Source organism: Zootoca vivipara, chromosome 5, assembly GCF_965207765.1.
Source record: "Zootoca vivipara chromosome 5, rZooViv2.hap1.1, whole genome shotgun sequence".
Lineage (NCBI taxonomy): Eukaryota > Metazoa > Chordata > Lepidosauria > Squamata > Lacertidae > Zootoca > Zootoca vivipara.
This window is the reverse complement of record NC_142588.1, coordinates 1,431,384-1,456,831: the sequence shown is the minus strand read 5'-3', so window position 1 is coordinate 1,456,831 and position 25,448 is coordinate 1,431,384. Positions and strand designations below refer to the sequence as shown.

The 25,448-nt window shown below is 42.7% G+C and overlaps 1 protein-coding gene across 2 annotated transcripts in view; it reads left to right on the top strand.

The window, feature by feature from the left end:
- PHF21B (PHD finger protein 21B) overlaps positions 1-25,448 on the top strand; it is a 180,992-nt gene that overhangs the window by 145,583 nt on the left and 9,961 nt on the right. For both annotated transcript variants that reach the window (XM_088669938.1, XM_060275181.2), the window contains 7 exons: positions 4,257-4,610; positions 6,290-6,412; positions 13,901-13,952; positions 19,038-19,114; positions 20,312-20,366; positions 22,703-22,725; positions 23,965-24,123. In XM_088669938.1, coding sequence (XP_088526064.1) covers positions 4,257-4,610; positions 6,290-6,412; positions 13,901-13,952; positions 19,038-19,114; positions 20,312-20,366; positions 22,703-22,725; positions 23,965-24,123 — 843 coding nt within the window. The remainder of the gene's footprint in view (positions 1-4,256; positions 4,611-6,289; positions 6,413-13,900; positions 13,953-19,037; positions 19,115-20,311; positions 20,367-22,702; positions 22,726-23,964; positions 24,124-25,448) is intronic.

The window sequence follows — 25,448 nt, the reverse complement described above, 5'->3', positions numbered from 1 at the left end:
TCTGTCATATACTAATGAAATGATACTTTGCTTTCTCCAGAAAAGCAAAACCCACACTAATTGCATTATGTTCAGCAGTTGTAAGAACACATTTCTATTTATTGCTGTCCCTTCTCTCCCAATCCTTATGATGTCCTCCTGGGGTATATAGGGTGCCAGTTAATTTGTGTTTCCAATAGCAAGGAAGAAGGATTCTAATTTTTCAGTGAAATTCAATGTTAGGAGGGAATCAGTGTGCAAACCAGAGGGCTCTTCATTTAATGCCCATCTGTGATTTGGCATCACACTTCAACTTAGCCTGAAAGTTGATGTTAGTAAGAAGTATTTAATCATATGAGAGGTTACCATATAACACCACCATTTTATCTAGGAATAAAATTTTGTTGGATTGCCAACTTTCTGTTTTCAAAGTGTTTTGGACTTGTGCTCTTTTGGTGTGTAAGGAATATTTGTCTGACCCCTAATTGTGGAAAATAATTTGTTCCAGGAATGGTAATGTTTGGTGCCGTGTACTTAACCCGTACTTTGTATTTTATCATCATCTAGCACATTTTTGCAGTATATACTGCTCAAGCATTTTTTCTGTATTTTTTTTAATAAAAAACTCTAATCCTTTAATTGTCTGTTTTAATGCTTAATGTTCTGGAGAATGTGGAGATTAAAGCAGTGTGTGGGATAATGGTTTCTTGTTCTATGTTCTGTCAGGGGTTCATATCTTGTGGCCTGTAGGCAACTGTTTAATTGTTTCTTTAACTTGTGCATTGGGCACAGTTAGAAAGGCAGTATTATTTATTATTTGTAAAAATGAATTAACTTCCACATTAAGTTAGCTTGAGATTAGGTTAGGGCAGAAGCCTATGAGGGCTACGTAATTCTGCTGAGTTATCACAAGGGGGCAGAAAAGACCCAGTGTTGCCTTAGCTTAATCCTTCATTTTGAATAAGAACACTTAATTTGGCATTGTTTAACACTGGTATGAAATCATGCTTGTACATTTAGCATATAGTGGCACATGGTGAAATGCTGTGCATTAAAACAGGCTACAACAAAAGTAACTTTAAGTCAAAGCTAATTGCAACACTCACAATGCTTTGCTATAAATGCAGCTTAATGCAGAATTAATTGTTCTATTATCTCTAATGGAATTTTAAATTCATACTATGCTTCACCGGGGAAAGGAAGTCAAAGGTTAAGGCTTCCATACTGACTACTGAGGGCAGGATTTGATTGTTTTGCCCATTCCTAATATGTCGCATATAAACTGAACTGTGCCTTTGCTCTGCACTCAGCCGAGATTTTTTTGCCATCAATTTTTATTATTTATATAGTGCTGCTTTAAGAGAGTTTCACAAGCAGAAAAGACAGGCTCTCATCTCCAGGGATCTTGGAATCTACATGTTGACAGTAGGGAAGACAGTCAAGCAAAGGAAGAGCAGAAAGGTGTAGAGGTTTAAGGAGGGAGCTTTATTTATTAAAAGGGCAACAGGAGAGAATAAGAAAAGTCATTTAAGAGAGGAGCTGTTGGGTGGCTTTGAAGGGTAGAACCGTTAGAGACAAAGTTGAGAGCAGTGACATAGTGGGAGATAAAATAGGCAAAACTGTGGCAAGAACTTTGGTGGTAAGGATAACACAAAATTAGTAAAGAATGACAGCCCGTGGATGCCACCATCTTTTTATTTTTACCATGCCAAAGCCGTTTTGGAGTGATGGGCTACTGGAATCACCTACCTGCTGTTGTGTTAAAGGTAAAGGGACCCCTGACCATTAGGTCCAGTTGTGACCAACTCTGGGGTTGCAGCGCTCATCTCGTGTTATTGGCCGAGGGAGCCAGCGTACAGCTTCCAGGTCATGTGGCCAGCCTGACAAAGCCGCTTCTGGCGAACCAGAGCAGCACACGGAAACGCCGTTTACCTTCCCACTGTAGCAGTACCTATTTATCTACTTGCACTTTGACGTGCTTTCGAACTGCTAGGTTGGCAGGAGCTGGGTCCGAGCAACGGGAGCTCACCCCGTTGCAGGAATTCGAACCGCCGACCTTCTGATCGGCAAGCCCTAGGCACGCTGTTGTGTTAGGCCACTGCAAAAAGGCCCTCCAGCTGCATGGTGGCCTGGAACATCATCTTTTGCTTGTTTCCTTCAAGCTTCAGCAGCTGAAAGCTGCTTTTGCTTGCTGAAATTCAAAGCCTTTGGGGTAATGACGCAGACAGCTGTTTTCAATACCAGATTATTGGGAAATGACAGGGAGAGCTTTATTCCCAAAGAATGGGAGTGCAAGAACTGACAAGTGCAATATGGCAGCTGGAATGGAAGGAATAGAAGTTGAGCTAACTAATGTAACACATTAAATTATTTATGCTTAATCTTGAGGTGATGCTTAACACATTGTTAATTTAGAGCCATGTTGACAGGATGGCATTAATTGCACCAGTGGAAGGTATCATATCATCAGAATGCTATCCTTGGAGACCTTCATTTTAATGTCTCATTTGTAGAATGCAGGCTGCTGCTGCTTCTGCTGCTTGGCACATTCTCAAATTTTGGTAAAGTGTCTCTCCCCCCCCCCACTTTTCTGGGAAGCCACCTTGCATTAAAGACTCCTAACTCCAGCGGTCTCGGAAATGGCATGCAGCTTGCAACAAATAAAAAGTGGAATCTAGCACCCATTTACTGCACTTCAAACCGAAGGAATCTGCTTTTTGTCATAAACTCATAACATGCATAAAGGAAAGATCTTTGCTTAGTATCCTTCAAGGCAATCTTCTCTTAGATATGTTGGTTTTCTGTGGGCAAGATATCTTCCCCAAATTGAGGAACATTAAAATTGCTTGTAGGTCAAGACAGGAGCAGAATTGGTGCTTTCAGGAGCAATACAAACTCAAGATCTGATGGGATGAGCAGAGTTTGGAATAGGTGTATTTCTGGCTGAGCCATGGGTTCAGCCAGGGCCACTCCAGCTGAAGTCACTCTTCGCAGCTCAACCAGAGATACACTGGCAAATGTCCTCCATCCCAGCTCAGCGGGAGCTCATCCCGCACAGCCAAGGCTGGAGTAAGTCATGGATAGGGGGCATTCCAGTATAGTGAAGGGTGAGACTTACCCCTATTCTAAATTCTTGATCATATGACCAGTGAACACAGCAGAAATTGCACTGGCAGAAAGGGTGCTGTAAATCAGACTATTTCAAAGGCTCGTTTTCCCTCTACCAGATTTGGGGGGGGGGGCTCAGCCAGCAGTACCCCTGCTTCTGAACGGAACGTGGGACAGGGGTGGATTATTCCAGAATAATTTGTCCCATAGTTTGGGTTGCTGTGCCCGTGAGAGGATACTGTCTGAACCATAATCTCTAAAAACCAAACTGAATGTGACACAGAGTTCCCAGTCTTGCTTAGCTTTAGTAAGATTGCTGTGGTCAATAATAGGTGGGCGGGTGACTTGTTATTATTAAAATTTCTATATTGCCTTTCATCCGAAGATCACAGGGCATTTTACCATATAAAATCAAAAATACACACCATAATAGCAAAAACAAACATAGGTTTAAAGGCCATATATTGCTCTCCTCCCAGGCCTTTGGCTAATAAAACAATATTTTCATCTGGTACCTAAAGCTATGTAATGAAGGCACCAGGTGAGCCTCTCTGGGGAGAGCATCCAACAAGCAGGGTGCCAATGCAGAAAAGGTCCGTTCTCGTTGTGTTGCCACCCTCTGGACCTCTTGCCGAGGAGGCACATGAACAGGGCAGTCTCGAGGAGGTCGGGCGCCCTGGCGCTGAGATCGCTCCGGTGCCCTTGCAGCGCGCAGCGCCCCCGCCCTCGCAGCGCGCAGCATGGCTTCCGCGTGGCTTCGCAGCGCCCCGCCTGCCGGTCCGGCGCCCTAGCGCCCTGCGCCACTGGGACTCTACCTAGAGCCGGCCCTGCACATGAAGAAGGGCCTCAGATGATGATTGCAGGGGCCAGGTCAGTTCATATGGGGAAGGCAGTCCTTGAGATACTGCAGTCTTGAGCTGTTTTATTGGTCAAAACCAGCACTTTGAATTGGGCCCGAAAACTATTTGGTAGGAGAAATGCACAGTTGAAAGGGATTAAGCACTCCTCCCCAATTTCATTTCCTGAATCAAAGTAGCAACTCTACGCTGCTGCTTTGAAATTAAAAACAACCACAACCACTGCCATGGGCCCAGGTCACCTGCACTATCTCTGGTTTTCTTCCCTATTGTTTTAAAACTGAATTGAACATTGTCTTTTCTTCCCTGCAGGTTAGGCCAAAGACCCTGATTCCAGACAGCCTCCCTATATCTCCATGCAGAGACCAACCTTCCAAACAACCTTCTGCGTTCCAAAAGGCAACTGTCATCAGCATCAAAAACCCCACGCCTGCCCTTCCCACTGCCAATAATACTGTTAGCCATGTACAGACACCCAACAGCCAATCACAAAGTGTCGCTGAGTCTACAACAACTGTGCCAGCGCCCCTGAGCACCACAGGTGTGGCCTATGCCATCATCTCCACACCCTCCAACAATGCAGCTCCTATCAACACCAGTGCCACTGTTTCCGTGGTTAATGACGGCATTAAAGTGCAGCCGCTCCTCATCAGTGCTGACAGCAAGGTAAGTTTCATTATTGAACTGCCCTTCTTATTGCAGGTTTACTAACTGCATGAAGGGCGCAGGTCTGATACATTTAGTCGCATTTCAAAAACTATGCCGTCTTTCCCCACCGCTCTTCTAGTGAAAGTGCAGGAAGCTGTGTGAAGTACAGGAAACACATGGAAAATAATAGCTTTTTAAAGTATCCATGTACTAGTGCAGGATTGGAGGTTTTTTGGGGGAGACAAGATGATAGAAATACCAGAGACCAGCTCTATAGCTATAGGCTTGTCTATTTGGTTCGAATGTATAGGGTGTTATGCTGCTTTGGGGGCATGGTTGCCCTGCTGGAGTTGTCAGCTCCTCAAAATGCTGCAGGCACAATAGGCAGAATTATTCCCGGAGTCTAGATACTAAACTTAGCCATTGCATCTCTTGTGCACCATTCTTAGTCCTTCTGTAGCTCCCTTACTTTATGTACCATGTATTCCCTTATGACCTTAACTGCTATCATGTTTCTTCAGAGCTCACCGTCCGAGTAACTCAGTTTTGTGTCAGTTTTCCAACACAAATGTGCCTTTCTCAAGCATTTTTCTCACCTCACCTTCCTTTTAGGTTTCCCTTTCTCAATACTCTTCCTTCAACCCAATTGCCCATGGTTTCATTCTTGCAATCTGGTCTCAGTATTCACCTCTCCCTTTGTGAAGTTTTTATTTCAGCTAGTCTGACAGCTTTCCTTTCTGCATTTTAAGCTAGACTGCAAAGTGTTTAGTTCTCTGAGCAGCAGAACATGCTGTACCTCAACATCAGCTCAGTCATGATGAAATTGTGTTATTGTGGACCAGGACATACCATATATACTCGAGTATAAGCCTACTTTTTCAGCACCGAAAATGTGCTGAAAAAGCCGCCCTTGGCTTATATTCGAGTGAGGCGGGTGGCGGTGGAGAAAGGCACAGGACCAGGGGTTCAAAGAAGCGCTGCACTGCGACTCTCCGAACCCTCATCCTATGCCTGCTCTGTGCAAGGCAGCGGGGAGGGAGATGCAGCGAGGAAGGGATCCTTCCTCGACGCTTCTCCCCCTATCCCGCCGCCGACAGCTGGGAAAGGCATAGGATGGTATTTATTTTTATTTTTGAACTATACCAGTATCTGCTGCATTTCCCACCCTCGGCTTATACTCAAGTCAATCAGTTTTCCAAGTTTTTTTGAGGTAAAATTAGGTGCCTCGGGCCTCGGCTTATATTTGGGTCGGCTTATACTCGAGTGTATACGGTAATTCATAGGCTAGAAAAAGAGGGACCTGAGAGAGATTAAGTTGCTAGATTTGAAAAGGAAACTATTCTACCATTTCCTCTTGTAATATTAAAAACCAGGCTGGGGATCCCAGTTTTGGCAACTTCTGTGTTGCGGGGATACCACATGGACCACAATTCTGAGATGTGCCAAGCGACTGAATCAACTAGGTGTAATCGAACAGTCTCTGAGAACGGTGCCTCTTTTATTTATAATATTTGTAAAGATTCTGACAAGAGAGTCTCGAGATCGTAATATGCCAGCTGTATGATTTTATTGTCTCTGCAAGAATGTAGTTGACAAAGGAGCCCTTTATTTGAAGATTCTGTTTCACTGTTTGGAAAAATTGAATCCCTTTCAGACTGTGGAGCAATCTTCTTTTCATTCACCCATTTGTTTTGCAGGTCATCATCATTCAGCCTCAAGTTCAAACCCAAACAGAGAATAAAGTGGAGACAAAGAAAGCTCCCAAAGAGTCACCTCAGGGACCCCCTGCTACCAAAAAGAAAAAAGAGGAAAGCCCAGAGGTTAACAAAATCTTATTTTCTTTATAAACGTGATATTTCATATACATAGAGACTCTCACAGAAGGTCTCCTCAGTCCAAAGGTTAAGCGGCTGCTTTTAGAGCACACAGCCCCCTATTTACTGACGGGGGGGGGGGGGCGGGAGCTGCAACATGCTTGCCTTAGTTTTATTTATACCTTTTGCAAAATACAGTTTGTTACAAAATCCACAAAATATGCCCAGAGCAGTTTTTCCTTACTAGCCTTAGTTAAGTGTTACAGTTCTGTGTTTTAACAAAGTAATGAAAGTGCCCATTTGATCTGTGTTCATTTACATGTTTATGTAAAACACATTTTTAAAATCCAGTGTGAGTCACAATAATAATAATATTCAAATAATTTGTAAAATCAACCTAAAACATGAATACAATAATACCTACAGAAACCAGAATAATGTGCAAGACTGAGTATTAATAATCGGAAAAAGTTTGGGCAAGGAAGTATATTTTTAGCCAGCGCCTGAAATTAATTACGTTGCTGCTTCCCTCATTTCGGAGGAGTGGCTGTTTCGCAAGCTAGGTTCCTCCACAGAAAAGGTCTGCTGGGTTGCCGAGGACCTCTTCCGAAGATCTTAGTGCGTGGGCAGGGCCGTCAAATGAGGTGCTGCGGAGCGTTGTGGGGCAGCGCTGTCTGTGCTTGCTGTGACTTGAAGGAGTGTGGGCAGGCGCTGCCCCACAATGTTCTGTAGGCAAACCTTCTGTCGGGGCGGCAGCTAGGGCTCCCTGGACTGCAGCGCCACTCCGTCGCTTCGGCTGAGCAGGCGGAGGTGGAGCACAGCTGGCAGCGCCCCTGCCTGTCGCGCCGCACCCTCCGGCTGCCCGCTGCACCTGGCCCTGCCCGGCAGAGCGTGAGGGGCGCCGGAGGGATCATCACGCCACGACGCCCGATACTTATGACGGCCCTGTGCGTGGGCAGGCCTATACAGGGACTTTTAAGGTGTTTTATGAACTTGTGCAGCACCAAGGAGAATTGGCTACAAAAAAGAATTAGCAATCCGTTTCTGCTTACTGTATGACAAATGGTTCATGTCACACTCTTATCGTTATAAGAAGCAGCGGGAAGCAAGTGCAAGGATAAATGCGCTTCTTTCTCATTGTTCACTGAGAATTTTCCGTAATATTGATTATTTGCGAGCCATCTAGATGGATAAGACAAGGTTCAATGAATCGCTTGCAAATGCAGAGAGGAGGGTAGGACTTGATTATTAATATACCGTGTTTCCCCTTTTTTAAGACACCGTCTTATAACTTTTTTCCCTCAAAAAAACACACAGTGGCTTATTTTCAGGGGGTGTCTTTTTTTTTTAAAAAAAGTGCTGGTACAACTGGGACCCACTGGCTCAGGATGCTCGGTGCTCTCTTCTGCACATTGCTGGGCGCGTTGTTGGCGCTGCCAGTTCCGAGCGCCTGCAGGGTGGGGTGGGGGTGGCAGTGCTTTAAACCCCCAACCCTGTAGAAAGCAATGGAAGTTATGGACCGTAACAATCCTTAAGAGGCGCAGGTCTTAAAAAACCCCTGGTATCACCCTTGAAGCACAGCCTTCCAAAGTCAGGGGGGAAGAGGTCTGTTTAGACAAAGGAAAGGATCGGGGTGATTCTGTGCCCTGGGACCCACAGAACTACTTTAAAAATCCCAACCTGGGGTGGGGGGTCAAATAGTGAAGCCCCATAGCCCTGTAGCAACAGAAGGCACATTCTGAAGCACCCGAGCTGTTCGGTTCCATAAAAAATCCAGGAATTGTAAAATTAACAACAATAATGGGGGGGGGCACTCTATCCAAAGAGTTAAGAAGGAATGGGAAAGTGTTGAGTTATATATGGAAAAATATGGAAAGGAAAGTTAGTTAAAGATAAAAAATAAATAATTATCGCAAGGGGAAAAATAACATCATAAAGGGTAATAATATTAAATATAAAATAGACAACACAACAGAAAAAGCAAGTATATGACTAAATGAGATCGCACAGGAGTGAGGGAAGTGGGGAGAGAGGGAGGGGGGTAAGGAATGGAAGGAGACAATGGTTGGAGGAGGGTATAGGGGGATGAATTAAAGGAAAATTAAGACTGAGAAGCGCATGGTTTTTGTTTTTTAAAGATGCAAAGGCTTGCAATCAGCCAAAGTATAGAGCCCAACTTCCAAGAGACTGCGATCTACTTGCGGATTTATAAACTGGAGGTGATCTACCCCCGTTTTATTGGTGTTCAGGTCAGAGTTGTTTTTAGAGAGAGGAAATATCCCATTTTTGAGGTTAAAGTAAAAGTTCCTGACCTTTTTTTTATAATGAGGAAATGCTGCTAAAACTCTGTTCTTCATTCCACGAAGGGGAGAGGGGGCGGGGCCGGGTGCTCAAAGACAAAAGAAATGGAAAAGGAGATAGCGATCAACTCCAGCCTCGCATTCATGCAGCCGTCGGGAGAGGCAGGGGCTGCAGCCGAGTGCTGCTTCACAAACAAACGGGGGAAAGTGCTTAGAACCCAGAGAATCCAGCTGAAAAACACGAAGCAGCAACAGCAATTGCACACACACCATCCCAAGCCAGCACAGTAACCAAGTCCCAAAAGCAAGAAAGGACTCAGCAAACACTGCTGCGGCCGGCGTTGCTGCTGCTGACTCGGGGAGCTCAGTGATCTCTTCCGCACAGCGCCTATCACTATGGCTTATTTTCGGGGTACGGTTTATATTTCTCAAATGCTTAGAAATGCTGCTATGGCTTATTTTATGACTACGCCTTAAAAAGGGGGAAACACGGTAATAATAATATCAAGCTTTAAGTGACGCTTTACCGTAGGTCGGAGATGTGAAACCTGTGGCTCCCCCCCCCATGCCAGGTGTTACCAAACTCCAGTTCCCCTCATTCCTGATCATTGGCCATACTAACTGGGGCTGATGGGAGTTGGAGTCCAACAACATTTTGATGGCCGTAGGTTTCCCATGCCTGCTTCCTGTGATGCAGCCAACATGGTTGCATACATATAGACCTAGTGTTATAATTAGACTTAAGTAAGGTTCATAGTTCTCTGGTTGAACTATTAATGCCACTTCAGTTTCTCTGCAAGATGTTCCATACACCTGGTTTTTAGTGTAGAGTTCACTGCAAGCTAATAAGCCTGTGGCAAAACAATTCCCCTGCTCTTAGAAAATAGACCTGTAGAACTTCTTGGAAATAATACTTTTTAAAATTACGGGTAGTAAATAGTCAAATGGGACCTAATGCTATGAGATATGAAAGAGCATTTCAGAGTACTCTAGGAGATAGTAGAATTGTACCCAATTGTCATTACTCAAGCTGAATAATATTAATAGCTGTCTTTGGAACATTGCCTAGACAGAACAGACTTGTGCTCATTTTTTCCTCTCTGTCAGCAAAAAATACTTGTCCATAAAATTGGGGTGACTGCATTTGTTGTCCAACACCAACAATTCTCATTTTTTTCATGGAACAGTCACAGCAGAAATGACTATAATACAGGATTTATTGCTTTCCATCTTGGGCAACTCTTTGTTCTTTATGTTCTTCTGATGGCTGTGGTGGCTGACCTGTGACCCTGCCAATGTCGTTGGCCTGCAGCTCTCATAATTCCTGGCCATTGCCCCTGCTGGCTGATGGGAGTTGGACTAATACAACATCTGAAGGGGCCACAGGTTAGCCACCCTGGTCTGTTGGATAGTGAACTCTGTTCTATTATTTTCATTATTACTAAAAATTCTGAACAGATGATGTTCAGCACTGCATGAGCAGACACCTGCTGATCATAGAATTGTGGAGTTTCAAGGGACCCTGAGGGTCATCTAGTCCAACCCCCTGCAATGTAGGACTTTTAACTAAAGCATCCATGACAAATGACCATCCAAAGGGAGCTCTTAATGTGAAAAGTATTCCTGCAACATAACTTCTCTTTCCTCTCTGCCACCTCCCCAGATTTGCTGCAGAGGGTCCCCCAGCTCTCTGGAGTAGTTTTTTTGGGGGGGCATGTGGGGAGGCTGCAGGGTAGAGAAGGGGAAGTTGAGTTCCACCGTCAGACAATCACAGTAAAGTATTACCCAGTGTTTATCTAGAGCTTTCTGGCTGTTCAAAACACTTTATTCAGTCCTCAAAGCAACCTTCCTTCGGATGATTGCCTGCCTTTCTTACATGCACAACCTTGCTCTTTTAGCACTTCTTCTAGTTTTTACATAGCCATTCACTGACAGATGTTTCTGTAGATTTATACCTCTTATAGGATCCTGACACTTGCTGTTTTGAGTGGCCACGTCACTGGCCCCCTTCTTAACTGCTTCACTAAAGTAAAATATTGCATTTGGTGAAGAGTTATCAAATATAAATGCGCACACAAAAGGACATACCTCATGTAAGAACGTGACTCACTTAATTTAAGTCTATTAGATATGTAAGAAATCTGCTCAGTCTTGATCCTCAGTCCACACTGGTACAGAGTCTCAACACCTCTTTTTTTCTGCCCACAGCAGCTATTTTTTGCTGGCATCCAAGGCACTTTTATCCATATCTGAATACTAGCACCTCACTTTTTTTAAAAACCAAAAAAGCACTGCTTATATATATCATCTCCCCTTGAGTTGATGTTAAATTCTACTTACTTCATGTATTTCAAAATGAACTGCCCCCCATATATTCTGTTACACGGTTGCTTATCTGAACATTAAAAATCTCCAAGTCTTGAGCTTTGATTTCCTGTTACTTCTGCAAACAAAGCCACTGGGGGATGAGTTGTGTGGCTGCTCATCTTGAAAGAACTGGTTGTGTTAGAGAGATACAAGTTGTTCAGTGTGTGAGACCAGAGGATTTGCCTAGTAGTTATGCAATTATGGTATAAATGGAAGCTAAACAGACGCAGCCGACCTACCCATCACATGTTGCCATAACAATGCTCATCTTCACCCACCTTTCTGAAAACCAGCACCCCCCTCCTTGTAGTTTAAGTAAGTAAACCATTTCCCTCATATTTGCCTTTGTGTTTTTGATCCCTAGACCCCTTCAGTTCATTCACTCGCATCAGGTATGAGATGTATTTTTCACTGAGATGCCATTATTTTTTTTGTGTGGATCACCAGTCTGTGTTGATTTAGTAGTCATTTTAAAGAATACATATTATCTGGCCTTGCATGAAATAGCATTCCAGGGTGTGGTTGGGAGATACAATTGGAGATTAAGAAGGTATTTTAATATCAGTTGTTGTTTTTTCCAAATTAGTTTTTTATTCCTTTCTGCATATTAGAGTAGAACTGATTACGTAACAGGAACAGTTCTGCTAGAAGAACCGTGTGGTTGTCAGGCAGACTTGGGGCGTAAGCATGAGGTCTGCTTCTGTCTTGCTTTCTTTGTGCACTAAAGAAAAAGTATGTATTATAAGGCTCTGGGTTAATTTATTTTGTTCTTTGAGTAAGCTTTAGTTGATTAACATGCATTTATGCAATTAGTGTAATTAGAACTAACTGTGTAATTAGTGTAAATGCATGTAACGACAACTAGAACATATAATTACAACGTGAAATGTTGTCTTTTTTTAAAAAAAAAAATCCTTATTGAACTATGGAAAGAGAGAAGTACCGCAGATTTCCTAAGGCATTTATTGATATATTTAGTATGAATAGAATTCAGAAATATAGATCAAGAAAGCTTGGCATTCAAAAGCAAAAGAATAGGTAAGCAGTAACCTTGCTTGAAAACAGCAAAGCAACTATTGTAGGAGTTTGAGTTGGATTTAGAGAAAGACGGTGGATCTAGGGGCTCCTAGGGCCCCCGCCCAGGGACTGTAGTATTGCAGCAAAAGTACTAACTAGGTGATTCTTTAATTGGTGTAATGAATGACATTTTTCTTTAATTACTGGTAGGTTGTTAAGTCTTCCTTTCCCCTTGAGTAGTGGTGGGCTAGGCCCAGGCGGTAGCCTGGCTCCTCTTTGATCGTCATTGAGAAAGATGTGACAGGCACATTGAGTGATGCTGCCCCTCCATCAAGCAAAGAAAGTGCACAAGTGGCGCTTCCTTTTGTCCCTGACTTGTAGCATCAGGTTAGGGGCAAAACCCTCACCACAAAAGACAGGCAGACACTCTACCAAGTGTCAGCTTTACCCCCACCTGAGTTTTCTGTTGTGCTAATGACCTTCCATAGAAAAATCCTTCCTCATCTGTGCTTTAATCTCACTTTATTAAAGGCATGGTGACTTGATGCAGTCAATACAGAGAGGCAGTTCTTTAGGGTAATTGCATGTTTGCAGAAATAGACTTTCCATAAAGTTGGTTCAAGGCAGCAAATGTTCAGATTTTGCCATGGTTATCACACCATCCTGAGTCTTTTAATTTTTGCAACAACAAAAAGGGGGGGGGTCATAGCTCTTCACACATTAATCCATAGTCCAGAACTACAGGATAGGTTCTACTGAGTCACTGAGTGCAGTTTACAATTGCTTCTCCATCTGCATTAGATGGCTGAATCAATAGGTTGGTTGCCCCTAACCGGCTGCACATTTTGGGGTCTTGCAAGTACATTAGCACCTACCTCTCAGTGACCTCAGCCATCATCTTCTTTCCCCCGCACTGACCAGTCTGTGGCCAATCGCCAGTGCTGGAACTGGTGCCTATTCTATGTACTCTGGACATAGAACCAATTTCTTTAGTATGCCTTCATATGAGATGTGAGCTGTAATGTCCAAAGTCAAGTTCTTGCTTTCTGAGAAGGCTCATGTTTAACTTCACCAAAACTGCTTGTCAATTGTCCAGTGGTATAAATGTCTAGACTCAGATTTTCATATTCCATTCTGCAATAGACAAGATTTAAAACGAGTCTTGCTAGGGTTGCCATATGTCCTCTTTTTCATGGGTAGAGTCTTCAAAGCGATCCACAGTTAAAAGTGGATCAGTCAGCATATGTGTCTTCTTTTCTGCTCTTCAAAATATGGCAACCCAACAGCTGGTGGTTGGGGTGAGGTCAGATTTTTGAATGCTCCTTTTTAAAAAAATTCTCCACACTTAATTCAACAGGCAGTAGGTTATGCTTCAGTTTTTCTCCCTGATGTGCCAGTCTTTCATGTTTCTTCATGGTTGTTTTTTTTTGGGGGGGGGGTTATAATTGTCACTCCTCACATCCAGTCTGAAGCAGTTTGCCTACTTCATTCACCTGGGATCAGACAGAGAGTTTATTTTCCATACTGCTCACTTTTAAACATAGAAACAGGAAACCAATGAAACAGTCTGCACAAATGCAGTACAGTACAAATCAAACTTGCGCAAAAACAAAACTCTGGCCCATCTGCGCATGTTTGACACTGCTTTGAGGAATTCATCTGAACATAGATGTTGTGGTCTCATAGAGGGCGGGAGGTCCTGAGTTAGTCTTCTGTTAGTCTTCAAATGGAGGAATTTGTAAAACCCTATGGTGCAACTGGAGTTCTTTCAGCAGTAATGAAAGTAATGTATTTTTTATTTATTCCCTAGAAAATTGCCTTTATGGTAGCATTAGGCCTGGTTACGACAGAATACTTGGAAGGTAAGAACGCCTTTATTACTACAAAAATGTTTTCTGTTTTTGGGGGAAAGCAACTTCTCAATGAAGGTTGGAAACTTGGACTCTTTATTATTAAAAGTTTTGGGGGGACTGGTCCTCATGAAGCAAATTATTGTGTGTTCTTTGCCAGCTGAAGATCTTGCTCTGATTTTCAGTAATGTAGCTTACATATACCAACAAAATGCAATGACTGGAATGTGTAGAGTATACTGCAAAGAGCTACAGCCAAGATATACTATATAACAAATCCAAGATGGAATTTAATGTGACCGATTTTTTTAAAAAAATGAATAGCATCCATGTGTGTCAGTCAAGATCAGGACTGCTGTAAAGGGGGCTTAATCCTTTCCCCTCATACCATGATCTCAATGATACTCACTTCTCAAAGCTTCATTGGGACCATGACACAAGAGAAAGGGTGACCATTGCCATCTCGTCCCATGCTGCTAATTAAACATCAGCCTCTGCCACATACTCAGCATATTGTGTAACTTCTCCTTTGAAATATCACTTAAATTTTCTAGAATGTGAAGAAGCTGGGGTAATAGAGCACTTCAGAATGCCATCATATCCTTTGTGAGGATCCCCTTCCTAATGGTCTTGCTGTTTGTTTGTTTTTGTTTGTTTGTTTGTTTGTTTTCCTCAGAAAGGCTCAGAACTTTATAGCTGCATTTTGGAAAACCATTTCATGCCTTGATGAATGGAAATCTAAAAGCAGTTCTAAGTCACCAGCATCCCTAATCCTTTAATGGCAAGTGATTGAAATGGAACTTACAAAGCAACAGTTTTACCAAGAGGCTTGCGTAATACAAATCGTGTAGATAATATTCCCACAACTTGCCCGTCTAATCTTTTTTTATGTCAGGAAAGTAAGAGTAATAATTTAAAGCTTGAGCACCTCTGAATAATATCACTGACTCTTGCTACATTGAAAATACCAGCAATCATCCAGAACAATTTCTCTCTTCTGTCAGTATGGTAGTTTATTAAGATGTTTCAGTATCAATAACAATAAATAGGAATGGGAATGGATAAGGATTATAAACATAACATTAGAACAAATATTTTTTTTGTATGTGTTCTTCCTTTAGGTGATACAAAACTATCTGGAAGTAAAGAGGCTTCTAAGCCTGTTACTAGAGGAGTTGCTTTAACTGGGCAGGAGTCGGATTATCAGGTCACAGCAATTGTAGCCAAAACTCCACATGCCTTTAAATTTGTGCAAGATGCTCCTGCATATGTTGAGATATGTATAGAAAGGCCTAGGAAAGAAAACAGAAAAATTGAAAGAAAGAAAAACCAGGTCCCGTCCCCCCCAAGCCATTTTTTTCCTGTTTGATATACCATGTTTTCCGGCGTATAAGACGACTGGGCGTATAAGACGACCCCCAACTTTTCCAATTAAAATATAGAGTTTGGGATATGTTGTTGTTGTTTAGTCATGTCCGACTCTTCATGACCCCATGGACCAGAGCACGCCGGGCACTCCTGTCTTCCACTGCCTCCCGCAGTTTGGTCAGACTCATGTTCGTAGCTTCAAGAACACTGTCCAACCATCTCATCCTCTGTCGTCCCCTTCTCCTTGTGCCCCCATCTTTCCCAACATTGGGATATACTCGCCGTATAAGAAATACGACTTGGTGTATAAGACAACCCCCAACTTTTGAGAAGATTTTCCTGGGTTAAAAAGTAGTCTTATACTCAGGAAAATACAGTAGTTTGAATATTCAACACACTTTTTTTTTCTTTTTTCTGGGGGGAAATGGCTTTGGATAATAAAAAAACAACGGGGGCAAACCTTGGTTGTTGTTTTTTCTGGTTATTTTCCAGGCCCTTCCCATCTCTAGTTATGTATCACTTGTTCTCAAGATGCCACTACTACCCATTCATCAATATCAGGTGGAAATGGGATTTCCAAGCTCATGTAGCCAGTCGCTTAGTAACTAAGACTGCTCTCTAAATCCAAGATACACCAAACTTATTTAGGACCCATGGAACAGAGTAACCAAACCAAGCACCATATAAAAAAGCAAATGCTGTCCTGCGGGTTTTCCCAACCCTCTAGAGCAGGTTTGGGGGAGATGCGGGGAGAAAAGAGGAGGGGGAAGCCCACTAGTGAAATGGATTGGTTGAATTTGGCCCCATCATGTGTTTTTCCTCACAAGGCAAGTGCTGGGATAGACACTTGCTGGGGAGGAATTAGCAGGAAGGCGGGAGCACCTAACTTGTTGCTCACCCACTGATTCTCCCCTGCAAATGTTCCCCCCGTAATAAAATTTTGCCAGTCAGATTTTGAAACTGGAAGAAACCCAGCTAAGAGGAAGTGCCTAGTGGGTACATAACATCTGCACTGAAGACTTGGCAGGTGTGGGAAGCGTTAAGGCACCTCTTGCCAGTTTGCCTTACAAATGTCCCCTCCATCCCTGCATTTGTATCATCATCATCATCATCATCATCATCATCATTATCTTACTTACTTACTTACTTATTTTTGCCTCTCCTTTTTCCCTGACAGGGACTCAGGGAGGCTTAAAGTTTTTTGTTTGTTTTTTTTACAAAAAATGTAGGTACTTGAACAGCAGCAGCAGCAGCTGTTGACACCTGCCAGCTGCCATACATTCGATGACAACGTATTTCAAAAGACACAATCCCTTACAGCATCCAAGGGAGGCCAGTCACTGAGGCCAGGTTTAGACATTTCATCCCTTCCTCCGTTTGCCGTGATACGCTCTACATCTGCCCTCTTCACAAACTCCACAATTTCACTTCTTACAAAATACCTCTAAAAAGGCAAAGTTGATGGCCGTTATACAATCTTGTATATTTTTAGTAAAGGTAAAGGGACCCCTGACTATTAGGTCCAGTCATGACCGACTCTGGGGTTGCGGCGCTCATCTCGCGTTATTGGCCGAGGGAGCCGGCGTACAGCTTCCAGGTCATGTGGCCAGCAGGACAAAGCCGCTTCTGGCGAACCAGAGCAGCACATGGAAACGCCATTTACCTTCCCGCTGTAGCGGTTCCTATTTATCTACTTGCATTTTCGACGTGCTTTCGAACTGCTAGGTTGGCAGGAGCTGGGACCAAGCAACGGGAGCTCACCCCGTTGCAGGGATTTGAACCGCCAACCTTCTGATCAGCAAGCCCTAGGCTCAGTGGTTTAACCCACAGCGCCACCTGGGTCCCCCCATATTTTTAGTACTTCATTGCAACTGACACACAGTTGATTGCAAACTGGTTATAAAGGCTACCAATCTTGCTGTTCAGGATGCCTTGCAGAAGTCTAGCCCTTCTTGCAGGTGTTTTCGAGTATATGCATATGAATGCAGCTTTTGCAAGAGGGATAGCTATTGCTACCTATAGAAATCTGAACCCTTTTTGTACTTTTATAACTAGAATACACAAACACTGTGACTTCTCAAAACATGACAACTCTCCTATCACACTGCTTCAAAGAAGAAAGCAAAGCAGCTCCTCAAAGTTAGCCTGTGTTAATATTATATTTTAATGATGTAAGTTGAGGGCATAAATCTGGGTTTCTGCACCTTTTTCTAAGTGAGGTTTTGAACCAAATATGTCTACAAATTTAGCTTTGATATTTATAGTCTTTCTTTCCCCTTCTCAATGAGGGAAACAAAGAAAACCTGCAGTGCCTTTTGCAACAGCCAAGATACAAAACTGTGATAAGGAGGTATTTGTTAATGGGCAGAGAGGCTTGAGTGTTAATGAAGCTTTTGATTCTGACCTTGTTGCCCAAAGCTTTAAAAAGTTTTTAATAGCTATGATCCCTGCATTCTTTTGTCTGGATGCCCCTTTAATAGGATACTAGTTGGGCTCTTAGTGTGATTTGTTACTGGGGTGTTGCTGGTTTTTGTTTTTGTTTAAAGAAACAAATCCTTGTAAGATTGCAAGCTGCTATGACTTCAGGAATATAAAAATTGCCTTGGTAAATTAAAACAAGGATTGGAGAGCCCAGCAGGCTGCCTCCAACCGTGGTTGACCAAATGCTTCTGGGTGCTCAAGAGCAAGTGCTGATGGCAAGGGCCCTCCCCTGCTGTTTACCGCAACATCTGGTATTCAGAGGTATATAGCCTCTAATATAGGTGTCTAATCAGGTCTTCACCGTCTTGTAGGATATCTTCAGGAAAAGAAAAGGGTAAAGGGTAAACCCTACATAAATCTGGAGTGTGGTCCCCAAGACGGATGTATGGCACCTTGTCTGCCTCTTTCTGGCAAATCCTGCAGCCAAGCTGGTGCCAAACATCTCCCTCTGCTTTCCTTTGAACCACATCAGTGAGGCTGAGATGAGGGCCTTGTTGTCTGGGCAGCCCAGGACCTCCTTACACGCTGCTCAGGACTGCTCCCCTAATGCAGCAGTTTGACTTCACCCCCAAAGGCACAGTCCATTGTCTCTCGAGACAGACAGATGCCAGCAACAACAGTTTAGGTACTGAGCTATGCCAATTGTTATTAGACACCTGTGAATCTGTCTGATAATCAAAAGATTCCCATTTAGTAGCCATTATACCAGAAGTGTGGAACCTTTATTTTTTTTTATCCCAAAGGCCACAGTCCTTCATGGGTGACCTCCTGGGGGGCACAACAGCAATGGATGGGGCCAGGGGCAAAGAGTGGGCAGAGCAAGAGGTGCAACACTTACCTTTAGGTGTAGGTGGCATTCCAGCCTTACAAAATACCCACCCCTCCATCCATCTCAAGGACACAATCTACCCAGGCAAAAGCACTTGAAGGTGCAGAGCAGGCTGGTAGCAGAGGTGGCCTTGGGAGAGCTGCAAGGGCCAAATAAAGAAGGCTTCAGGGCCATATTTGGCTTCAGGCCTGAGGTTCCAGACTGCTGCATTAAACCATATTGTGAATTTCAGAAATAACTTCAAACTCAGAATCTGACAAATTATCAGGGCCGCTGCCCGGACAAGCATTAGAAACTAAACATAAGGTCTAAGCAGACCACAAGCCACAGTCATCTGACTAATGAGTTGTATCTGGGAAAAAAATTGTTTTCAAATGATCACACACATACAGAGATAATGTTTCATAAATTGATTACAGAAATCCAAAGCAAGCGTCAGGAGAGGAAAAGGAGAAGCACAGCCAACCCAGCCTACAGTGGGCTTTTGGAAACGGAGGTACATCTCTTCTCTTGTCGCTTTTTCATTCCACTTCACTTCTGGTCCTTATTCATGTGACCCTAGAGTCACCACAATAGTTTCCCATTACAAAATAAAAGCACATCCCTGTTATAAAATAAGACTTTTCTGTTGAGAGAAACAATTAGGTTGTCAGTGTTTCCCTGGTGGGGAGCATGACAGTTTCCCTCTGGCTTAAATGTATAGGATAGACATGAATTTCTAAACCCAGTAGCATCTTAACATTAGCTCTGTGCATTTACCACCCACAACTCAAGCTTATTTCATAGGGAAGGGAAGGCTAAATCTATCCCACCATCTGCTGTTTAGGAAAAGTGAGATTTAGGGGGGAAGGGAAACTTCATTGTTTTGATTCGCCGAGGATTGGTTCAAATCGGGATTGGCAATTGCAAGTGAAAGTAGAAAACCTTTTAAAAATTAGCCCCCCCCCCCAGTAGTTTCTGATGAGTGTTGCATGTTCAATAAAGCAACCGCAATAAATGTTTCCTGTGATGCCGGTTTTATCTAATTCAGTTACAGCTAATGAACTAGTAATGGGATCACTTATTTCTTTTGTATGTGACTGACATAAATTTAATCTTAGCAGCTTTGGAGATGTGGAAATACAAATAGTGTACATTTCTTCTTTTCATGCTTCTGGCATAACATATGGTGAAATACGCTGTGGACTTTAAAAATACAATTTCGTAAAAACAAAAAAAACCCCACTTTTTAAAAACACACATTTATGCCAGGAACTTGGGAAGATGAAATACAAGGCACTGTTTCTTTAGGCTATTTAAAGCTGACATTTGATAATGACATTCATTGAAATATTTATTTATAACAGTATATATTGCCTTTTCTTTTGTAAAAGGCCCTGATTCTCAAATCAGCATATACAGTAACTCTCTTGCATGGAATTCCTTGCTAAAAAGGGAATGCTCCTGAAGGTAGTTGTATTTAACCCACAGATTTAACACAGAATAAATACCACAACTGCTCCAGGAAATTTCATGTTACTTTTATTATGGAATCTCCCCAACACTCTGATATAGAATCCCCCTTTTTAAAAGTATGTATCTGCCTATTATTGACACCCATGTGTGGATAGCTCCTGATCATCCCCTCCCAGTTGGACTTGGTTGTTGGTGGAAGAAGTGTCTTAGTCAATGGTATTCATGTTATCTTTTGCAGAGGAAACGCCTTGCATCAAATTATTTGAACAATCCCTTGTTTCTGTCCACAAGAGGTAAGATCTCTGAATTATTGGAATGGAAATATAGGTTAATACTCCACACTTGAAGTAATTACAGTAAAATTGAAAGAACAAGAGGAAAATACAATGTAAGCACAAAAATGTTAACAAAGCATTCTCATTCAAAAACCTGAGATGGATTTCCTCCCAGAATAATGTTCATTGGTGTGTTTTTAGCATCAATAAACAACAGGAGAAATAAAATTAATTTTACATTATACAGTGGTACCTCGACTTACGAAGGCGATCCGTTCCGCGGCGCTCTTCGGAAGTTGAAAACTTCGAAAGTGGAAGCATGTGCTTTGCGCATGCGCAGACCGCGCCCCCCGCTTCTGCACATGCACAGAACGCACGCGCGGCGAAAATACTTCGAGGTTAGCAGGCTTCGGTAGTCGAAACCTTCAGAAGTCAAGGCATTTGGAAGTTGAGGTACCACTGTATATCTGTATCCCCTCCAGAAGGACTTCTGAGAGGTCGGAGGACACACCTCCTCTTTATGACAATTTACATGAGTCAAAAAGGGAGCTGCACTTTGTAAAATTTACCCTATTGAAGTTTAGCCCTAACTGCTAGATCTGTATGCCAACTTTTCAGCTAACAAGGCAGAAATTATTTTGAGCTAAAATATATGAATATTTGAGAATTGGACTCCAGCCTATGAGAACTCATGTCATAAAAGTTGTTAATCTTTAAGGTGCCCCAGAACTCCTGCTTCCTGGAAAAAAATCATTCTTGCTTCACTTTTGTAAATCCATTTCTTTGGACAGGAAATTCTATTAGGTGTCTTATTGGCTGAAGTACATATATTCCGTACCTAGTTCTAGAAAATGTAGGTTTGTTTAATATTTGAACTTTTAATGCAAATTACACAGCAAATCACTCTGAAAAATTAGAAAGGAAGAAAACCCTGAAAACTATGAAATGCACTGCAGATTTAAATAATAATTTTATGTGCTCCTTAGCTTAGAGGAAAGCCTGAGTTTTCAATACCTAACTTCATTCAGTCTAATGAAACTGTTACCTGTTTTGAAAATGCAGATGATATTGTTGTAGTATCATAGTGGGACTGGGCTTTACAACTGGCTAGTAGAAAATTGTGGTTGGCTACCAACACTGATCAAAACATATGTGCCACTGCTTTGGTCCATCTACCGCAATTCTGTGCGCTCTTGACTGGAGGCAGCACTGCGTGGTCTTAGGTAGAAATGTTTCCAAGCTCTGCTACCCGAAACCCTTTTAGCAAACTCATGAAAATTGAACCCAATATTCTATGTATGCAAAGCATGCACTGTACCCATGGTAACAACAACATCATCATCATCATACTGGAGCACCTAGACCAGCACAATGTTTGAGCATTGTGCAGCACTAAATAGCAAATTATGTGTCTTTACTGCCAGTTTTGTACCTCTTTCTTGCTAATTTACAGGATAATTTACAGTTTTTCTATTCAGCTGCTGAAAATATGTACACAATGCTAGTATAGTCTGCACTTCATTCCCATTTTTGCCCCAGATTAATATTTCTAGTTTCCCGAGGCACTTCCATACTAATATTTTTGCAGATGATCATCTCCTGAAATCAAGAATATTGATCAGCTGCAGGTCATGGGTTCGGGAGAGTTATCCCCATCCTCACACAAGGGTTGCTATGAAAGACAGAACTCACATTTAAAGCATTGGTAGCTTTACATTCCAGCTGTGGGAGGTATCTCATTAATGAAGCACGCTTGTTGCACTTCTGGTTATCCCTGCCTCAGAGCAAATGTTAGTACCTCATTAAAGTGCTTCTAACCTACTTGGGAATAGGCTGGGCAAATGTCTGTATAGTCCTCCTCCTCTTCTCCTTCTCCTTCTCCTTCTCCATTACCAAATCCCTTTTCATTTGATTGGAAGGAGACTGCATTTATCCACCCATCTTTACTGACATCTCTCAAATTTCTCTTGCTAAGCTCTTTCAGGGAGAGTGTTATCTCTGCTCTTGCGCAGCCCTGGCCATGTGAATGTCTTGCATGCATCACTTCAATTATTTGTGTGTATGGGCATGTGAGTGCAATTTCGCACATTCAATGTGAACAAACAAAAAGTTCCACAATCCTGAGAAGAGGAAACATACGTGAAGAGGGAATGCAAAAAGCTTAATACAGTATAAGGATAAACTTAAAAGGGGGGGGATGCATTTAGGGTCACTTGGACAGGCATAGCCTGACTGATATAACCTTCTGCTCATACATAGTATTCTTTTATCATAGCCTACCTAAAATCCCACCAAGCTGGGGATCTAAGCCCACTGCTCCTAACCTGTGTTCTGCCCTTCTTTCATAATGCTAGCCAATGAGGATTCATCTTGGCAGGTATGTTTTACCACACCTTGTATATTGCGAGGGAACAGGGTCTTCTTTGAAGCTCTTTCTTTTTTAAAAAAAAATATTGTGGTATTGTCCGTCACCCTGGGCCTTTTCAGTTGTCACATACTACTAGAGTGTACATTTGTAAGTACTACTGTCACTGCCCCACTGCTGTTCAGGGTAGTTTTGCAAAAAAAATGCAGGCCATGCAGTGGTCGGAGCAATGACTGGAGGAACAATACTTGGGTTCACACGTCCTCTGTCCACTGCAAAGAACAGCATTTTGTGTTTTATCTGTATGCAGAATCTCCCTGGTTCCATTACTTGTCTCTCCTGGGGGGTCTGACTGATTTGTCCCTGCTCCCTTGAAACAGCCTAAAGACCCCTTTGACAGGAACAACTATGGACCAGTCACAAATACCCCCTTTGTGGGAAAGGTGGTGGAAAGGGTTGTGATGGAGCAGCTGCAAGCATTCTTGGATGACACAGATTATTTGGAGCCATTCCATTCTCCATGGCATGGAGTCAGCCTTGGTCTTCCTAATGGATGACAATTGCAGGGAGGACAGGAGAGTGCAGCCTTACTCCTGATTCTTGAATTCTTGTCTTCTTCTGATACCATTGCCCATGGTATTCTCCTGGACTGGCTCTGGGGAATGGGAACTGGAGGAGCTGCAGGCTGGATTAGATCTGCAGGCTGAAGGTTCACACATGGAAAACAAACAGACAGCAAGCCAGAGAATGCTAACCTTAGATTTCAGTATCCCATCTATCAAGCTAAAGGATGCTTCCAGGACCACACAATTACGTTTTTCACCATCACAGATTCTTCCACAGCACTGTACCTACAATCCTATAAAGATTATGTGTGATGTGGACAACCTTCATAACACAGGCAAGTTAACATGCTGACAATATGTCCACCATAAACCAAGAGCCACTGAAGACGTATCTTTAGCAAAATCAGTTCACCATAGAAACAAGTCTTTTCAAAATAATTATTTCCCTTCTGTTTAGAATGATGGCCTCCATCTCCAAGATTTGTAATAGTTGGGTTGGTGCTGTCAGGCTTTGATCATAGATATGAAGTAGGAGTGCTACAAATATACTAATGTCTCATTTTCATCTATTTAATTTGGCTTGTTTGGCAAAATGGTGGGTTTATATAGCCACAGTCTGTTTGTGGAGAGCTCCTTCTGTAGATCAGCTGAACTACCTGCTTCCTTGTGCTTTTGTGTTTCGCAGAATGAGGTCAGCCATGATGAATATTGTTCAGCATGTAAGCGTGGTGCCAATTTGCAATCCTGTGGAACATGCCCCAGAGCCTATCACCTCAACTGCTTGGACCCTCCCTTGAAGACTGTCCCCAAAGGGGTTTGGGTCTGTCCTAAGTGCCAAGAAAAGGTGAGATATGCCTTTACACTGTAGACCATCCAAACCAGATCTGGGAGCTAAGTTGGATACAGATATAAATTTGATGAGCTCTATAAAGGTTGACCACCAGTGCAGCTGAAATTAGTCTTCACTAAATCCCACTAAAAGTAATGGAACTTAAAAGATCACTTACTTTTTATATTGATTTTATATTGAGTAACTATGCTGGATTCAGTCCTTTTAGTTGGTAAAGTATCCTCCATACCTTATTCATTTTGTCAAAAATCCTAAGTCCCTTAATATTGATTCGCCTAAGGCTACACAGTAAATTCACTATTGCTCCCTTTTCTGTAAATATTTGCTCTAAAATCCAGCATTGAAGTAATTTTTGCGCAGCAAAGTTTAAATTGTTCACTTTTGAATATTCAGGGTAAGAGGAGAAATAATGCTAAATTATCTCTCTGAGAAATCCCAGGCTGCTCATCTTCTGGAAGAATTTCCAGAAATATGGTCTATGGTGTAGTCAGTGCAACTTAATATCAAATGACCCACCATCTTTATGGTAGATTAATTTCAATGGGAGAACTTTAAGCACATGCTTAAGTCTCTTCCAATGAAATCATTGAGAATGACTTAACATTAGCTACGTAATGATATCCTAACCATAGTAGGACAAACTTAGCCCCCCATTCATAGAAAAATTCACTGTTATCAGTCTAATATACCCAAGAAAGCTATAACCAGCACCATTAGCATTAATATCAGCTCCATCTGGTACACAGACTGAGACCCTACCTGCCCACGGACTGTCTCGCCAGGGTGGTGCATGCTCTAGTTATCTCTCTCTTGGACTACTGCAATGCGCTCTATGTGGGGCTACCTTTGAAGGTGACCCGGAAACTACAACTAATCCAGAATGCGGCAGCTAGACTGGTGACTGGGAGCGGCCGCCGAGATCACATAACACCGGTCCTAAAAGACCTACATTGGCTCCCAGTACGTTTCCGAGCACAATTCAAAGTGTTGGTGTTGACCTTTAAAGCCCTAAACGGCCTCGGTCCGGTATACCTGAAGGAGCGTCTCCACCCCCATCGTTCTGCCCGGACACTGAGGTCCAGCTCCGAGGGCCTTCTGGCGGTTCCCTCATTACGAGAAGCCAAGTTACAGGGAACCAGGCAGAGGGCCTTCTCGGTAGTGGCACCCACCCTGTGGAATGCCCTCCCACCAGAGGTCAAAGAGAACAACAATTACCAGACCTTTAGAAGGCATCTCAAGGCAGCCCTGTTGAGGGAAGCTTTTAATGTTTGATGGATTTCTGTATTTTAATATTTTGTTGGAGGCCGCCCAGAGTGGCT